The sequence below is a fragment of the Scleropages formosus genome, chromosome 3, assembly GCF_900964775.1.
Source record: "Scleropages formosus chromosome 3, fSclFor1.1, whole genome shotgun sequence".
In the NCBI taxonomy this organism is placed as follows: Eukaryota; Metazoa; Chordata; class Actinopteri; order Osteoglossiformes; family Osteoglossidae; genus Scleropages; species Scleropages formosus.
This window is the reverse complement of record NC_041808.1, coordinates 8,667,856-8,685,929: the sequence shown is the minus strand read 5'-3', so window position 1 is coordinate 8,685,929 and position 18,074 is coordinate 8,667,856. Positions and strand designations below refer to the sequence as shown.

At 46.2% G+C, this 18,074-nt stretch overlaps 2 protein-coding genes across 10 annotated transcripts; one reads left to right on the top strand and one right to left on the bottom strand.

Annotated features, from left to right (window-relative positions):
* Nucleotides 1-1,263: 1,263 nt before the first annotated feature.
* Nucleotides 1,264-5,147, bottom strand: LOC108923734 (PI-PLC X domain-containing protein 2-like). The gene is made up of 4 exons (XM_018734683.1): nucleotides 4,991-5,147; nucleotides 3,321-3,787; nucleotides 1,809-2,050; nucleotides 1,264-1,417 (listed from the first exon to the last, which is right to left on the bottom strand). The coding sequence occupies exons 1-4, from the start codon at nucleotides 5,145-5,147 to the stop codon at nucleotides 1,264-1,266; spliced, it is 1,020 nt and encodes a 339-aa protein (XP_018590199.1).
* Nucleotides 5,148-6,030: 883 nt separating this feature from the next.
* On the top strand, nucleotides 6,031-16,386 carry LOC108923842 (palmitoyltransferase ZDHHC20-like). Of its 9 annotated transcripts, none has more exons than XM_018734850.2 (14): nucleotides 6,031-6,448; nucleotides 7,696-7,722; nucleotides 8,011-8,105; nucleotides 9,010-9,130; nucleotides 9,306-9,375; nucleotides 10,878-10,910; nucleotides 12,987-13,107; nucleotides 13,839-13,874; nucleotides 14,267-14,399; nucleotides 14,486-14,612; nucleotides 14,709-14,795; nucleotides 14,924-15,036; nucleotides 15,167-15,214; nucleotides 15,790-16,386. In XM_018734850.2, the coding sequence occupies exons 1-13, from the start codon at nucleotides 6,328-6,330 to the stop codon at nucleotides 15,208-15,210; spliced, it is 1,128 nt and encodes a 375-aa protein (XP_018590366.1). In that variant the 5' UTR covers nucleotides 6,031-6,327; the 3' UTR covers nucleotides 15,211-15,214; nucleotides 15,790-16,386. The 9 variants fall into 9 exon arrangements, with proteins under 9 accessions (XP_018590366.1, XP_018590367.1, XP_018590368.1 ...); XM_018734851.2 differs by having other exon boundaries at nucleotides 15,708-16,386; XM_018734852.2 differs by having other exon boundaries at nucleotides 14,951-15,036; nucleotides 15,167-16,386.
* Nucleotides 16,387-18,074: the final 1,688 nt, after the last annotated feature.

Below are 18,074 nucleotides of genomic sequence, written 5' to 3'. Positions count from 1 at the left end.
TTAAAATATAGTGTAAACTCAATTAATTCACATTTCACAACATCGTAGAAGGACAGTTTAATGAAAGTCAGTCCGCTGGCTGGAGCCCCTCCACTGTAAACAGGAAACAATTTGCGTTCGGTGCCGCACCCTCCGATTTGCCTGCAGTGTGTTTATATCTTCACTGACACATGTATACATCGGTGACCCCATTAGTGTGCATTTAAAGGCGTAACGCAATGGATCTGAGTTTATCCTGCTTCATGTGTAGGAAGGATACTATTGTATACTTATAATACATCTTTATTATATTTCTTTTATTCCACAATTTTAGACCACTACATATTTAGTTTTTTTTTACCACTATATTTTTATCTTACTTTATTTTATTATTTATTCTATCCTATTTTCATCATTATATATTCTTCATATTTCTGTATTATGTTTCTAATTTCTACTTTGACATTTTCACATCCCAGAAACATGTTGTACCCCTTCCAGATGTATGTTTTGTTTTGGAATTACAAAGAATCAATAATCTCATATTATGAACTATTTTCAAGGTAAATATGATCCATCTGTACTTTGTAGCTTGTGGCGGACTGGTGTCCGGTCTTGGGTGTGTCCCCTCCCCCTTTAGCCCTGCGCCCTGTGTTGCTGGGTAGGCTCCAGCTCGCCATGACCCCGCTCGAGACAAAAGGCTGTAGACATTGTGTGTGTGTGTGTGTGTGTGTGTGTGTGTGTGTGTGTGTGTATTCTGTAGGTTGAGTGTTTCCATGGTGATCATCAGCATTCCTGGTGACCATAGTCTGACTGTAGCCAGCTGCTGAACGAAACCATTTGTCAGATGCATCCCAAGCAGAGAAGATGGCAAAACTAGAACATTTATTGGACATTGCAGTTATGAAGACAAACAAGATCTTACTCCTGGTTCTTTGTCATATGGTAAAGTCTCTAGCACAGTTTGACTCTAACCTTTAATGTAAACAAGCACCATGCTCTTGGAATCATAGCTGCTGAAGGCCTGTGCTCTGTCTAGATCCACCTGGAGAAGGACTCCCAGGAATAACATCCAGGATGGAAACTGGACAGGACAGGAAGTGCAACCTGTCTATAATTGTACATGTAGCCCCCTAACATAGGGGGATGAGACCACTGGAGCTGCTTGCTGAAGCTCTGCAATGTTCACAGCGGAAGTAGTGAGACCCCTCACATGGTTTGGATGTCTCTCCAGCACTACAACACCATACTGCATCTCCTTGTAGAAAAGTCGCTGCTCTCTGGTCACATCAGGGGAAGGTTTGGCAACAACAGGTTGTTGAGCTTAATTACAGTGGAGGCAAAGTCTACCAGCTCTACAAAGTCAGAGGTGATGATGTTGACACCGTTGACTCCGGGTTTCTGAGCCTCCACCCATGTCATTATGATGGGCAGATTCCTGGAAGACAAGGAGAGGACAAACCTACTCATTCTCACAGGGCCCCACATATTACATTTCCTTCTAGGATCCCATGAGTCTGTAGGAACATGGCTCCCCATGCTGCACAGGTATAGGGTCCAAATGCTGTAATGATTCCTAACACAGGTATCAGAGCTGGTCTCTTGATTAACAATCTGATCATTTGGGCTGGCAGTAGAGTTACCATGATTTACAGTGCCATCTAGTGGTAAGAAACAAGTGTGCTGTAATAACACAGGCACATACCTACACGGACATATCGACACAGGCGCACAGACCCACACGGTCATACACACCCATTCACCTGCACATCTCAGACATACTCCAGCAGTGGACAGTCGGCCCTCCGCATACACAAACAGCTGTGTACCTCTCCACTAGGTGGTCACGGAGACCCTGGATGAGGCCCCTGACAATGGTCTTGACACGGGGTGTAAGGATCGCCTGGGATACATGGAAGGTGTCGTGTTGCGAGCGTTCGCCCAGCGTCGTCTCCAGGAACTGGATCAGCTTGCAGGCATCCGTGGTGTTGGCCCAGGGGGCTGGGATCTTACTGCCCGGCCAAAGGAAGGGCCGCTTCTCCGCACATGGGTGGTGGTAAAACACTATCACCTGAGAACAGGTGAGAGGTGATCAAGGTCCGTGGGAAAAGGTTGCAAAGTCAAGAAAACATGTGTGCTGAGTGGTGATAAAGGCCTGAATCCCAAACAGGCATGAGTCACATACTTCTCTGTATATTCTTTCGTATTCATTGGTTCAACTGGCCCAAACTGGCCCCAGTTTATTATTATAAATTTTTATTATTGTTTAGCTGTCTTTTTGTTTTTTACAAAGTTACAATTTCACCTGTTTATACTCCTGGACATTTTGAAAGGACCTGGAACTGCAGCAAACATTAGACTTGATGGTGAAACACAGTAGAAGTTGTTAACTTTTGCCTCTTGAGATCATTTGGGATGTAGAAGTCAAGGGACAACCCTAAAGACCAACACTTGGCAGGGCTGCAGGGAAAGATCTAGAAAAAAGTCTTCAAATGTGCTGCTGTGTCTGTAAGAACAATGAGTAGTATTGTTCAGTCAATGGTATTTTCTAGAACACTGTATGGAAGTGAAAGGTGGGCATTGAAGAAGCAGGACAAGAGACTCTTCTGGACTCTGGTGGTACTTGAAGAGACTTTTAAAGACTTCATGGACAGCCAGAAATAGAAACAGATGGATGTTGGATCAAGTCAAAGCAGAACTGCCACTGGAAGCACATATGTTGAGACTGAGTCAACATGAACTCATCACACTGTTGTGTTAAAGCATTAGTTGTGATGAATAACAGCTCTGCAGAGACACAGTGATGCATGTGGACACTGGGAATCCATTGATATTCATCACCTTTTCATTCATTCATTTAGCTGATACTTTTCTCCAAAGCAACTTACACTGTTAAGCTTTCACCCTTACAATTACTTACTTATGTATAAACAGCTGAGCAATTTTACTGTAGATGTCTTGCTCAAGGGTCCTTTAGCTGAAGGTGGGAATCAAACCTGTGAACTTTGGGTCTAAAGGTAGCAGCTCTAACCAGTATGCTACCAGCTGCCCCAGTCTTCCCCTATGTTGTCCTAACCCAAACCCTAACCCTGAATCAAGTCCCAAACATCTCACTCACACCAGTCTTTATACCCTCTTGTTGCTGGAGGGTTTATCTAACTTACACACACACACACACACACACACACATTGTGCACCCACTTTTACATCCCTGCACCAACTTTCTACCATCCAAAAATATCCTGAAGAGTTGGAAACAACAGCAGAACGAGTATCAAAATTACAACAAAATGGCAGGGTCTCAGATCTCAATCAGAAGTGTCCTCAGCCGGCAGCCCTACCTGGTACTTGCGTTTCCACAGGTAGTCCAGTGTGATGTCCTCCACAACATTGACTTTGCAGAGCTTGGGGCCAAACACTTCCTGCAGTGTGGCAATGAGGTAGCGATGGTGGTCCTCGCTCATGGCGTAGTGGTGGTTAAAGTCCAGGAAGACCACTTCCTTGGGGTGCTCGCTGAGGAACGCGTCGATGTCACCGAGGCCATCTCGCACCTTGAGGCCAAACAGGCCGTGGATGAAGTAGACCTCGTACCCTGGCTCACCCGGCTTAGAGGACACCCGCAGGTCAAAGTAGCGGATACCGCCCTCCAGCTGCTCCCGAAAGGTCAAATTCTGGGTCATGGACCACTTCTTCATCACCTTCTTGGCCAGCAGCCGGAACACCACCGCTAAGTGTTTGACCACTGCCGTCTGGTCCGGGCCCACCGGAGCCTCCTCGTCCACCCAGAAACTGAACGAGTCGTGGGAGCCTGCAGCACAAGGGCGAGAGCGTGCGCTAGGTGAGGTGTGCACAGGGTCTGATGAGTCGTGACCCCTAAAACACTCATCTGGCAGCACATCAACACGCATTTTATTATTTTATTATAAGATGAACCACAGACAGCACACTGAACAAGGACAGGAGAGGATGAGGAAAGGGCGAGACAGATGGACAGATAAACAGAGAGACATGGTGGACTCAATGTCTGTTTGAAGAAGAAGAAGGGTGTGGAGCTTGGTGTCCTGGCTGTGTGCTTCGCCACTGACCCACATGCATGCAGACTATCATATCCCGTGTGACCTGTGACCTCCACAGGGACACACAACCGCTGACATCAGGAGAAGACAGAGCCGTCCACTGCGAGCTGCGTGCACGGGAGCGCGGAAACGGATTCAGGTCAGCTCCGGGCCAGCAAAGGATTAACGCCTGAAATCCGCATCTTACCCAGCAATAACACTCTCTCCATCACACACACACACTGAGATACATGTGCATTAGGAGACACCCAAAACAGGAGGCTAAACGTCACACGACACACCGTCTGACAAGGAGAAGCATGGACCACCCAAAACCCCGCATCGCAGACACTCCACAGTCCGACAAGCCGCGGGTTGTGTGTGAGGGAGCTCGTGCACCTGCTGGGGATGCTGGGCAAAGAGGGGTCCAGTCTGACTGCCCGCTGCAGGCAAGCCCATCAAGAGCAGGTCTTACAGATCATTTGGCACTGTAGGTTGTCAGTTCTCTAAAACAAAGCACGGTGCAGGGGGGAGGAAGAAGTCACCATCACCATCATCATCACCATCACAGAGCTGATTTTCCACAGCTGATTAACCCCATTCCCCAGTGGACAAGTGCAGCTTCGCTCTCGGCTGCCCAAAGCCAAAATTGCAATCTCCAGCAGGTGGTGCAGCGGTTAGAACTACAATCTTCCACTTGAAGGACCTGCGTTCAAATCCCACCTCTTACTGGAGCACCCTTGATAAAAGTGCTTCTCCTGAACTGATTTTGTAAAAATTACCCTGCTGTATAACCGTGTAAATCAATGTAAGTGGCTTTGGAGAAAACTGTGAGTAAATGAACAAATAAGAGATGTTAAAAACAAAGAGAAAATAGGGGAAAACTGAGTGACCCATAACAAACAAACTGGCTGCTCTGTACACCTTTCTCTTCCGCCAAGTGACAGAAAGCCTACCTGGAACCGCCAGGTACCTGAGGGGCATGGAGGTGAGGGCGGGACACAGGGAGCCCATCCAGTCGGCGTTGCGGCTGTTGCCTCCGGCGCCACCATTGCGAACCTTCACCCCGCTACTTTCTACACAGAAATAGTCCAGGATGCGGAGGAGCTGCATGTTCACATCGCCACGGAGACAGCGGCTTCCCTGCGTGAACTCGTGGGTACGACCTGAGCGACCCGACCAACAGGTGGCAGTGCGCTGAGGAGCGCGGGAGCTCCTACCCCCCACTGACATTAATCTTCTTAGCTCCTCATCACAGCCTTCATGGGTGGAGGCAGGACACGGGTGTGCACAAACACACACACACACACAAACAGGAATTTGAGTAACACTTGCACTGTGAACAAATGCCACGCCTGTCACTCAGTCAATGGAAGTGAAGATGTCGAATGTGCAGATGAGCACATGGTGTTGAGCCCATAGAGACCCCCTGTGGAGAACTTCTCTTTACAGCATACTTCTGTTCATATTTCAGTTTCTGATGGCACCTTAACTGCAAGTCTTTCAGTCCCACAACAGGATAGATAGATAGATAGATTTTTCCTCCCTCTAGGGCACATCAGCAGTGGTACAGCACTACACCAACTGGTGGCCACTCAGGGTCTGCATATCATAGTGCCAGACGATGTTAATTCACCACGGAGTGTTGCGTTGTACCATGTTTTACAGTGAAATCGTAGTGCTTTGTTGCCTGCTACACACAGGCTGATACGGGTTCGAGTGCACAGCCCTGGCGCTGAGGCCCCAGCGTTACCCGCTATTCCGCCGTGTGCACCGGCTCCGCCACGTTCACCTGTGACCTGGGTACAGTCAGTACACCTGTTTTTTTTTTATTTAAACTTTATTAAATAAAGTTATTAATATCATACACAGTTTTAAAAACAATTGTCAATAATAAGTTTACAACCAAGTAAAAACAACTACAGTTCCTACGATTGGTTAACAAAACTTAAGAAATCATTAGATGAATACGTTGTCACAGTAACAAAGTCCCTCTCCAATAACATACATTCAAAACTCATAAAAGGAAAACAATCCCCCTGAAGTACACCTTGTTTTACTCCATTCCGCCGAGAGCGCGGAGCAGCGGCCACATGACTGGACGCGCCCGCTCGCGCGAAGTGGCTGCTGTGACGCCACGCGGGAGCGCGCCGCTCCGCGCGCGCGGGAGGGTGCGCAGTGGGGGGCCGCGCGCCGAACCGCCTATTCTCTTCCGTCTGTCCCTCTTTATTTTTATTTGTTTTTGGTTTTATTTATTTCTGCCATTTTCGCCGCGTTTCGCTTCTGTTCCAATATGGCGCCGTGCCGGGTGGCGCGCTGCTCGTGCCCGCGCGCGCTCTCTTGGCTGCCCGTGCTCTTCGTCGTGCTCGTCGTCGCGTGGTCCTACTACGCCTACGTGTTCGAGCTCTGCCTGTGTGAGTGCCCGCGTCTTTATCGATCCGTTGGTTGGTGTCGCGCTTTCTGTTCACGCGAGAGGCGGCGGTGGTGCCGCGCGGAGCGGCTCGAGACTGTTGTTAGCGCAAACCGCGTAAAGACCGGTGCGCTCCTGAGTTCTGTCTTCACTGTCACACAGCCTCCGAGCTCGTGTTTTCCGTGTGTTGATTATTATTATTATTATTATTATTATTATTAGCAGCGTTGTTGTATGTGGTTTTCTTTTCACCGGGAACTCATGTGGAACACTAGTTTTTCCACTGTTAACTACCTTCACCCTTGCCCGGGTTAGTAGTTAGTTTGCTTTGCTAGATACTTACTTACTACTTTGGAATAGCTACTAGTAGTGTCTTCTTAATTAATACTCTGGACTAGTTAGTTCTCCTTCTGGGGTATTTAGTTCACTACTCTCTGTCTCTGTGTGTGTGTGTGTGTGTGTGTGTGTGTATGAGAGAAAGAGAGAGAGAGAGAGATCCAGCTGTAAACAGAGTCAGTAAGCCCTTTATCCCACACAGCCCAGAGTCAGCATCTCCAGAGCGCACAGTACCCCACACATACACACTCGCTGACACCACACGTACTACACACACGACGCATAAAGACTTGCTGGAATGGTGAGCAGAGCAGCCAACCACTTGAACCTGAGTCACAGGAAAGCGCAGCCTCGCTCCCATCACCATCTTCACACAGGAACACAGATGTCAGGTCGAGGGGGGGCATGAGTAACATCCCTGCATCACTGGGGAGGATGAGGATGACTGAGATGATGAAATGATGGGGAGGATTAGATGGAGGTGAGGAGGATGATGGGATGAAGGAGACTGGGAGGACAGGGATGATATTGTCAGTTGTGACCACACATGATGGACCGTTGTTGACCGCAGCGCGTGGATGGTCCTGGGTGTTGGCAGTTGACAAGCCGGACTGATGACCGTGATCCAGGTGGTGTGAATGAATGGTCTTCGCACCTATGCTGCTGGTCCACCAACAGTTGTCACAGCACCAGGCAGTTCTGAGCATGCTCTGTGCAGCTCTGTGGGTGCTGTCCTTTTGCACTAGTGTTATTATAATCGGGGTAGGGCAGAAGGAGTCGTTGGACTGCGCTAAATGAAGCGGCAGCAGCATTCATAGCAGTTTGTGCTGCAGAGAACAGAGTAAAAACAGTATACTAACAGTACATTCAATGTAATGTACACCTGACCTGTGTTTTCTTTCCTGTTTCCTACAGACACCATCCCCAGTGTGGAAGAGCAGAGTAAGTAGCACTCCTTCTGTGTGCGTGTGTGTGCACGTGCACACCAGTGTTGCGCAGTTACACTTTGTGACAGATACCTCTGGGGCTGTGGGCCTGCCACTTGCTGCTTCTCCACTTTGGCCATGGAGAAATGTGTGCTGTTTATAGCCAGGTACAACATGGTATGGTAGGGTACCTCAAGAGGGCAGCAGAGTGCAGCGGGAGGGTGAGGCACCTCTGTGCAGGTGACAGGTGTTTAATCCTGAAGGTGAACTTGTGTCCACCTGTCATTGTGCTGCTTTCCCGCAGGCATCTGCTTGGTCACGTTCCACCTCTGCTTCGCCATGTTCATGTGGTCCTACTGGAGAACCATCTTCACAAAGCCGGGGAACCCGGCCAAAGAGGTACCGCTGGGGCATGTGTTCACATGAGCTCCTCCTTTTCAATAAAAACAGCTTTTAAAAAATTTATTTTTAATTGCATTTTTTTTCCTCACTTTTCTCCAAAATTCCTGTCTGTAGCAGAAAGAGCTCCACTTCTTTTAATCCTCCAGGCCAATAGATGGCAGTAAAGAGCATCCAAATTGAATAGGAGTGTGGAGCTGTCTTCATTAAACTCACATCCACGGTGTTTATAGCTCCTTTTTTTCCGTTCCTGAGTATCGGTGATCAGTAACAAGATGAGAAACCTTGCACATGTTGATGGGACAAATAAGTAAAAAGTTAGGGTTGGGTAGGAGATTTTGGGGATGACTTATTTTTGTTTTCAGCAATTTTAACTTTAAATTTAAAATCATTTCATCACAATTAATATGACTGACTTGAAGTACTTTGCTTTTATTAAATTTTTTTTTATTGTAGCTCTATCTGAGGTTTATACACAACCTGACCAGTGAATAAATAGATTGACATTACAATTAACAACCTTTTGTGACTTAGTGTATGGATGAGTGAGCCATTGCAAGTAGTGTATCTAGCAGTGTAAATCACCTTGGTGAATAAGGTCTGTGGCCTGATAACACTACATAGTGTTCATTGGAAGTCGCTTTGAAGAAAAGCATCTCCTAAATAAATAAATATAAATGTAGTGATGAAAATAACTTCAGAGATAACATCCAATTGAGTTATGAACAGATGCCCAAGATCTGTTTGTAAGCGGAGTTGTCAGTGTATTTTGAAACAATAAGCTAAATAAATGAGACATTATTGTTAGGTGCTCTATTAGTAAGCGACCTGTCTTTTTTTCCATTAAATGCCTTAGCATTGTGGCTACGAAGCCCTTGAGGACATACTGGTCTCTCTCTTGCAGTTCTCTCTGACCAAGGCCGATAGGGAGCAGTATGAGAAGGAGCAGAGACCGGAGGCCCAGCAGGAGATTTTGAAGAAAGTAGCCAGGGAACTCCCAGTCTATACCTGCACAGACACCGGGGGTGAGTGTTTACCCCAAACTGTACCCATACCCACACTGGGGGTGAGTGTTTACCTCAGTCTGCACCCTCACTTACACCAGGGGTGAATGATTAGCCCGATCTGCACTCACATAGAGGAGGGCTGTCTGTGTGTTTCATGGTCACACTTACCTGAACATGGCTGTGTCTTCTGCAGCCATTCGCTACTGCGACCGCTGCCGGCTGATCAAACCGGACAGGTGCCACCATTGCTCCACCTGCAACACGTGAGTCATGTCCTCACCCTGCTCACTCCCTGTCCCCTGTCTTGCTATTGTCAGGTGATGGGTATTTTCTGTGGTCTGTTTCTTTAGGGAGTAGTTAACTGTGGTTTTCCTATACACTGATCAACCATTTAATCCATCCCAAAAACCAACCAAATATGGAAAAACCAGATAATGAATTATTTCTTCCATAATTAATTACTTTTGCTCCAGGACCATCCCAAGATCATCCCAGAGTCACCCTAAATGATGCCTAATAAAGGGAAAAAGCTATGTAGCATATTAAAATTGCAATAATAAAATTTTATAACAATATTACATTTACGAAAATAAATTAATTATTTGATGATATCATGATAGTGTGCGAGAACTGACTTGAGGAAGGCGAAGGTGGTGGTGTTAGGCGGAGGAGTGAGAGGCATTCGGTGGAGGATGCTGGTGGAGAGGGTGCCATTTTCAGCTCTTATTTAAACTTCATCTTTCATAGAATAAATAGTTTGCATTGCAGTTTTAAGCAAGGCTAATGTAAGATGAAAAATCTTTCTCTTTCCCCATGTTCATAGTTCCAGACTATGAGCCACTCCCACACTTTGTCATCTTCCTCACATTATCTAACACTTTCTTTCTTCTTTAGGAGCCACTTTTCAGAAATGTAGCACTATAATAAGTAAATGTATAATTATGCCTGTTAGAAATTAAGATAATTTCTAATCTATCTCAGCCTTCTGCCACCTCAGAGCCGTCCGGACACCAGAGACCAGTGATCACTGGGAGGATTAGGACACAAGAACAAGCAGCGTGTTTCGTTCCAAATCCTCAAGTTTATTGTGTGTTCACATAGATTATATACTATTCTTCAGAACAAATAAATAAGTTTTCATTGGTTTAAAAGTGAGTCGGGGTCTAGGGACCAAACCACAAAAGGTAATGTTAAACAACAGAGCACTGTGATTGGTTATACATATAGAGAGGATATATGATACTTCAGTCGCATCCGTTAGCCCTTTTACCTTAAACAAAGAGAGAGAAGTTAAAACAAGAACTGCAACGTGCACTCGCATTCTTGACAGGTCTGACACAAACCAGAAGAACAGGGAGGACAGAGAGGTCAGAGAGGTCAAGGTAGAGAAGAGACACGAGAGCCAGTTATTTCTCACAATGCCGTGAAACCGCAGTGGTGCAAAAGAGGACAGAAAGACGAACAGGTGGATATGCAAATTCAACAAGAGTATCAAAGAGCAACTGAGAGCATGGGTACACAGTTCCCACAATGCACTGCATCTCACACTCTCTCCTACAGCTTCTTCCATTTTAAATGTCTCTCAATTCACCTTGCTAGACTAATTAAATAGTCAGTTTGTTATGTAATTAACATTTACTTAAAATCCTTCATTTGCTTGGCAGTTCAGTTGCAGAGCAGAAACAGTGGACACAAACACAACTATAAAAAATATTAAAAAAACAAGAACACAGAGTGACCATGTCCCTCTTTGCGTGTCCCCCAGGTGTGTGCTGAAGATGGACCATCACTGCCCCTGGTGTGTATACTTTCTGCGCCCTCAAAGTTCTGGCTCTGTGTCACACACACTTGCTCAGCCATTTCCATGTGACTTCTTTTAATGTCACGTGTGAAGGCCTTCACACTGTGGTGGTACACTGGCTCTTATTGTGTCACACATTTGACTTAGGGATGTTTTCCAGATTATTTATTTCTTTTTAATTGTTCTTTCTTCACTTATATGGAACCAAATTCCCCCATTATATGTGCCTCATTCGCTCCTGAAAACAGTCCATATACCAAAGGTCTGTAAACTAGGAGGTCCTCTCCCATTATTTTAAATGGGGGAAAAAATTATACGTTCCTGGGCTTTGTGGAAATGTCTAAATATTTCAGCAACCCTTCTAACACTTAAAAACAGTCTCAAGAAATAGTAATCAGAACATTAGGATGGTAAGATATCAAGAAGGAAATTAACAATGACTGAATTAGGGCAGTATGGGGGGCGCGGTGGCGCAGTGGGTTGGACCACGGTCCTGCTCTCCGGTGGGTCTGGGGTTCGAGTCCCGCTTGGGGTGCCTTGCGACGGACTGGCGTCCCGTCCTGGGTGTGTCCCCTCCCCCTCCGGCCTTACGCCCTGTGTTGCCGGGTAGGCTTCGGTTCCCCGTGACCCCGTATGGGACAAGCGGTTCTGAAAATGTGTGTGTGTGTGTGTGAATTAGGGCATTAATTTTATTTTTTACTTAACTACTATACAGTAAGTACACATATGAAAGACAGTATATTTACATTAATTCATTCAGCAGATGCTTTTCTCCAAAGCGACATACATCTCAGAGAACAATACAATAATTGATTACATCAGTAGAAGGAGACATTTGGATGCATACAGGTAATTCTTACGTACAGTCAATTTATCACATACTGCTGTATAAACTGGTATACATTACAGAAGTTGCTGCATATAGATGCTCCTTGACTTACGATGGTTCGACTTATGATTTTTCAACTTCACGATGGTGAGCTGGCGATAGACATTCAGTAGAAACCTTACTTCAAGTTTTGAATTTTAGTATTTTCTTCCCTGGCAAGCGATATGCAGTGCAATACTCCTTTGTGATGCTGGGCAGTGGCAGCAATCCACATCTCCCAATCTGTTACACGATTTGTATACAGATACCCCCTGTATCCACGTTGTGTTTTGTGTATCCATAATGTCACAGAAATGCCCATCTGTGTCTCCTGCTACTGGTGGGAAGAAGAAGAGGAGGGCAATTTCTCTTGAGGAAAACCTCAGGATTATTGCCCAGCATGAAGGCAGCAAGCCTGTAATGGCCATCGCACGTATGCTAGGATATGATGTTCGGTAGGTTAGGTATATTAAATGCATTTTCGACTTAGGCTGGGTTTCATGGAACGTAACCCTATCATAAGTTGGAGACCACCTGTATAGGCTTTTCTGTTAAGCAAATTGTTACTAAAATTATTAAACATAATAAACATGTTCACCTTTATTGAGCACATAGGAGATTACAGGAGAAGGTGAGTCCTAAAGAGGTGAGTTTTGAGGCCCTTCTTAAATACGGAAAAGCATGTGAACAAAAAGGAAAACATTTCTCAAAACTGTAATAAAACAATTGGGAAAAACAATACAACTATTTATATGTATCTGAGGTTTTTACAGAACCAAACCTATGAGTAAATGGAGCGGTGTTTATATTACTAAGCTTTTATTGATTGTGACTTGGTGGTAAAAGTCGCTCTGGAGTTGCGAACAGAGCGAGTTGTGAGTTTTGAGCAGTCTTCCGGTCTCAGTTCTGTTTATAAGTTGTTTATAAATTAAGGAGCCACTGTGCTGTGGTACAAGGGTACAGCAGAAGTGTCTCCCCATGTGGTAGAGCAGCTTTGTCTTTCGCCCCTTTGTTCTGGTGCCAGAAGGTGAAGGCGGATTCTGGAAAGGACCGATCGAATTAATGAGATGTCTGATATGTGAGTGTAAATCTTTGGACTTCGCTGCATGGAGCTATACAGTCAGCCAGTATCTCTACGTGTGTGTGAGTGCGCATGTCTGCCTGCGGCCACACCTGAGCCTCTTCGCATCATGTTGCCCCCTCAGGGTCAATAATTGTGTGGGCTTCTCCAACTACAAGTTCTTCATCCTGTTCCTGGCGTACTCGGTGCTCTATTGCCTCTTCATCACCGCCACCGTTCTCCGCTACTTCATCAAGTTCTGGACAGTAAGTGACTGTGGGAAGGAGCCGGAAGCAGCCAATCACATCCCTGCATTGTAGCACATTTCTTTTCATAGAGGTGTAGATGGTGCTGCCAAGGCTTCTTTGTCCCCATTTACATTTATTTATTTAGCAGACGCTTTTCTCCAAGCGACTTCCAATCCTTCCAATTCCAGTCCTCTATGTAGTGTTATCAGCCCACACACCTTATTCACCAAGATGACTCCTGTCATTTTCTATGTCCTCAGAAATACAAAAGGAAAGGCAGTAGATTAGCCACTAGCTACCTACCTCACTAACTACTTGATTAGCCTCCTCACTTATCATTCTTCCCTGATATCTATCGTATCACGTGAGCCCTCCTGCCTCCGGTCCTCGGTTCATTCATCGGTCATCAACATTTCACTGTACGAACAATGGGATGCATTTCTGCCATAGGGCCCGCCTCCTTGTACCTTTCTTTCCCTCTCATTGGCTGCGTGTGTGGCTGTGGGGAGGGACTTTTCCCTTCTGCATGTCTGCTCTGGGTCAGATGTAGTGTGTGTGTGTGTGTGAGAGAGAGAGGGGGGGGGGAAAGAACGACCCATCAACTTGTAGGGACTCTTGCTTCTGTTCCTTCCTCCCCCAGAGGCTCAGCCCTCACTTGTCTGTGTGCTCTTTTTGCAAGCCCTGAAGCCCCACCTACAGGGGGCACTGCTCCTCACCCTCTCTAACGCTGTGTCTCTGTCTGCACTAAGCCTTGCCGGAGGACACCTGCTGAGATCTGTCCCCAGGTAACTGTCCTCCCTGTTCACCGTGTTCCCTGTCCGTCATCACCTTGCCCCTCCCCCAACACTGCTGACACACACAGTAGCCGACATACCTCATATATGGGCGTCGTGGCGGTGGGGTCCCTATCCCAAGGCTCGAGATTTTGCCAGTCCTAAGTCTCCTTGTTTAATGTTGTGATGCCAGCTGGGATGAAATATCTGCTAAGTAATTTAATAAAGACAATGATAATTAATGATAATTATTGTAGTTCCTAAAATCCCTGGGTGTGTTACGATCAGGCCCCGGCTCATTTGAATAGCGGTCTGTGCGTTACCCTGTACTGATGAAGTGTGCCTTATTTCCATGGCGACAGGGGTCCTGTTGTTGACGTGTCTTTCTCTCTCTCCCCTCTCAGAATGAGCTGCCAGACACTCACGCCAAATTCCATGTTTTGTTTCTCTTTTTTGTGGCGGCCATGTTCTTCATCAGCCTTCTGTCACTGTTCAGCTACCACCTGTGGCTGGTCGTCCACAACCGTTCTACTATAGGTAACCCCCCCCACACACACCCCCGAAACACTGGGATGCCGTGTGTGAGCACTATCACACATTGAGTGAGTATCTTCCTTTCCTAGAGGCCTTCAGGGCCCCCATGTTCCACAGCGGACCCGATAAGAATGGCTTTTCAATGGGCGTTGCCAAGAACCTCACCCAGGTGTTTGGGGACCAGAAGATGTTCTGGCTGCTTCCTGTCTCCACCAGGTGAGACTGGCTCCTCTTCCTGCTGCAGGACACACACTGGGCCTGTAGAGTGTGTGTTTAGAACGCCTCACTGCCTCTGTTCTTGTGTGTTTGCAGTCTGGGAGATGGACACACCTTCCCCACTCGCCTGGTGAGTGCTGACCCCGAGCAGCTGCCCGCTGACCCCCAGTCACACTGTAGAAGGTACGGCTCTGTCGGTGGGGCCTCCGCCAGCAGGGGGCAGAAGCTCCACTTTCAGCCCTTGGGGGTCGCAGGTCGCGAATTGTTTATACCCTCGCTCTGTGACTCTAACTCTGTTTTGATGGTTACAGCACTGGTGATGCTCCATCCTACCGCAGGTCCCTGAGTGAATCGCAGAACCGTCTCCTGGGCAATGATGTGCCCTTTGCAGATGAGCAGCTGGATGGTGCCGCTCCCCAAACAGGTACGCTGTGTCACGCAGGGCTCCTGCAGGTGTGTGGGTGGGTCTTTTCTCTCTGTCTGTGGAAGACCTCATCGTGTTGCTCTTTGTCGCCGTGGTGATTTCATTTGCGTCACTCATTTCTGTATTGCAGACGGTAGTCACACAGTCACAGTTTCCATGGAGAGCGAGTCTTAAGAAGGTCAGTTGTGTGCGTGTGTGTCAGACATACACAATCTGGTCTCTCTGCTCATATCTGGGACCCCCAGCTGAGTAGTGTTCCCCCCCCAACAAGAGCGAAAGGTATGACACTGGTCACCCACTAGCTCACACACAGTGAAGCCAGCAAATCAGATGCCTTAAACACCATGGTCATCCCAGCATCACCATGCTCAAGGCTTCTAGATGACCACTGCTATGGCAACCGCTTGCCACCATGGACCTTTCGGTGCAGTGGTTGGGGACTCCATCATTCAAAGTATATCACTCTGGAAGTTGACACACACACAAACTTTCACCTGCCTACACACAGTTACACACATTCCACTGGCTTGCATACATTCAGATGTTTGTTTTTATTTAGTATTATATACATGCTGTTGTCCAAGTCATTTAAACACAGTATAAAGACGCACATCCACTGATGGGCACAGACAAACTCTGCTTGCTAAAGACACCACATCTGCTTTGACCAGATTTCTCCATAAATTATCCCTGGGACTGAAGCTTCTTTGAGCCAGAAACTGTCCAACCGATACCTGGAACCCTCCCTCACAGGCCTCCTGCTGCTGTTCCTCCATGGAATCACTTGAACCTGGGCTTGTCCTTCATTGCCTCTGCCTGGAGCTCCTCGCTGCATGGGGCTTCAGGTTCAACTCCCCGCCTGTCCTGCACTGAGCCCCAGCGCCACTCTGATTACAGATCAACTGTCTTCATCCTACTCTGTGTCAGAGTCCACTGTTCACAGGCATTTCCAGGGCAACCTGTTCAAGACATGGGGCATATTGCTGTGCGCAGCCCTGTTTGACTAATGACATTGCTAGTCCAGGGTTCGAGTCAGTTTGCTCATCGCAATACATATGAGCCATGATCACGAACACGGAGCGTATGAAACCACCACCATCACCGCTCCCACTGTGGAATACTGTCACACTGTGAGGGGAAACCTTTGCACTATCTTGTTTTTGTAATTCCTGCTGTTTTTTATAAAAAAGAGACTTTGTCCATAACAGGGCGAGGTTAAACGCTCCCAGAACACAGTTAAAAGTACACAGCACTGCGCGCACACCTCAGCTCTTAGCATTGTAAGTAATTTTCTCATTTTTGTTGACAATTTATAATATGCAACAATATAATAAACATTTGTTTTCGTTCCTTTGTTTTGCCTTTTTAAAAAATACATTGTTCTGGCCTGAAACGTCATTGTTTTTACACTCCCATATACAGTTGAGCATACTTATGTTAGCAGCCACAGCCTGTTTGTGTGAATATAAAAAGCTTTTGACACAAAGACTGGTAACAGTTAAAATGTAACAGGACAAAGTACTTTTTTTTTTTTTTTAAACTATGATTAAAATAGTGTCACTATCCGTCACATAATGGGGTTAATGTGTTTCATGAATTCCCTGCATGAGGGATCCAATTTTTATTATTTCTTAGGGAAAATATAATAGGTTCCTGGATAAAAATGTCATTTGTAATTATTTAAAAGCCAAAGTATTTGATCAGATTTGCAACATAATATGTTATTTCTGGGGGTGCAGTGGTGCAGTGGGTTGGACCGGGTCCTGCTCTCCAGTGGGTCTGGGGTTCGAGTCCCACTTGGGGTGCCTTGCGGCGGACTGGTGTCCCGTCCTGGGTGTGTCCCCTTCCCCCTCCAGCCTTACGCCGTGTGTTGCCGGGTAGACTCCGCGTCCCCGTATGGAACAAGCGGTTCGGAAAATGTGTGTGTGTGTGTGTGTGTTATTTCTACCCTGTGCTTCAGTAATGGCTTCGAAGGTTTTGATTTTTTCCAGATGGAGATATTTGATCATTTGATTCACTGTTAATGATGTAAAGAAATAAAGACCAATTTGTGTCACTGAGCAAAGTGCACACATTGTGCCATTTGAGAGGGTAGCTGCTGGCAAAAGTCTTGACTATAGGAAGGCTTGATTTACAATACTGTTTGTGTTACTAAAGATGTTGATATGGTTGCCCATGCATGCGAGTGTGACTAAGGCATCAGGAAACGAGGAGGGAGGTCCAGCCCCTCGGTGTTGTTCCTGCCAAGTCACTGTTTCTGTAAACAGCACAAACAAAAACACGTATGATGCACCTTGAGTCCATATTTGGTTCTACTCCCTGAAAAGTAAGGAGACCCCACCCCTGGCACCTGAACAAGAGACAAGAACGGAGTGGGAGTTCATACCTGCGGTCAAGGAACCCAGTGTGGTCATAAATGGAACACTCTTATCACAGTGTTGGGTGTGTCTCACCTGTCAGAGGACCATCGTTCACGGTGCCATTGACCTCAGGCAGCATCCCACACATATATAGATACACAGGATTTTGTGGACAAGATGACTAAAGATGTAAACATCTTCACACGCTTTACAGCTCTGTAAAAATGAACAGACCTGTCTCTGTGTGTGAGAGACTTGAAATGTTCATTTGATCTGGTGTAGAAGTGGTCAGCCACAGGTGGATCTGCCCTCCTGGTCCGTGTATGTTGCGTTCATTCCTTTTTTTGGGTCGAAATTAAAAAAAATACGAATTACGATACCTTCATTTGTTTTTTTGTTTTAAAAATGAAAAACAAATTATGAATTAACTATGTTCAAAAACCATTTTTTATTTAAACTGTAGAATATTTAGAATATGCCCCATCTATAGTTTTTGTGGAATTCCCGAGCAACCCACATGTAAACTAATTGAAATTGTGCACAATCCATCAGTGGCTTCATGGAACATGCTGCCATCGCTCCGAGTTATTCATAGGTTAATGTGGATCACTAGGTGCTTTTCAAAAGCAACAATAGAGTGACATTAAGGGAGGATGACATGTCTACCGAGAAAATCGG

Excerpts from the sequence above, each read along its gene's own strand:
- LOC108923734 (XM_018734683.1), bottom strand. The coding sequence starts at position 5,147 with ATGCAGCTCCTCCGCATCCTGGACTATTTCTGTGTAGAAAGTAGCGGG. Across the intron at positions 3,788-4,990 it reads CAGGTACCTGGCGGTTCCAG|GCTCCCACGACTCGTTCAGT; the intron begins GTAGGCTTTCTG and ends CTTGTGCTGCAG. Across the intron at positions 2,051-3,320 it reads TGTGGAAACGCAAGTACCAG|GTGATAGTGTTTTACCACCA; the intron begins GTAGGGCTGCCG and ends ACCTGTTCTCAG.
- LOC108923842 (XM_018734850.2), top strand. The coding sequence starts at position 6,328 with ATGGCGCCGTGCCGGGTGGCGCGCTGCTCGTGCCCGCGCGCGCTCTCT. Across the intron at positions 10,911-12,986 it reads ATGGACCATCACTGCCCCTG|GGTCAATAATTGTGTGGGCT; the intron begins GTGTGTATACTT and ends TTGCCCCCTCAG. Across the intron at positions 14,796-14,923 it reads CCCCAGTCACACTGTAGAAG|CACTGGTGATGCTCCATCCT; the intron begins GTACGGCTCTGT and ends TGATGGTTACAG.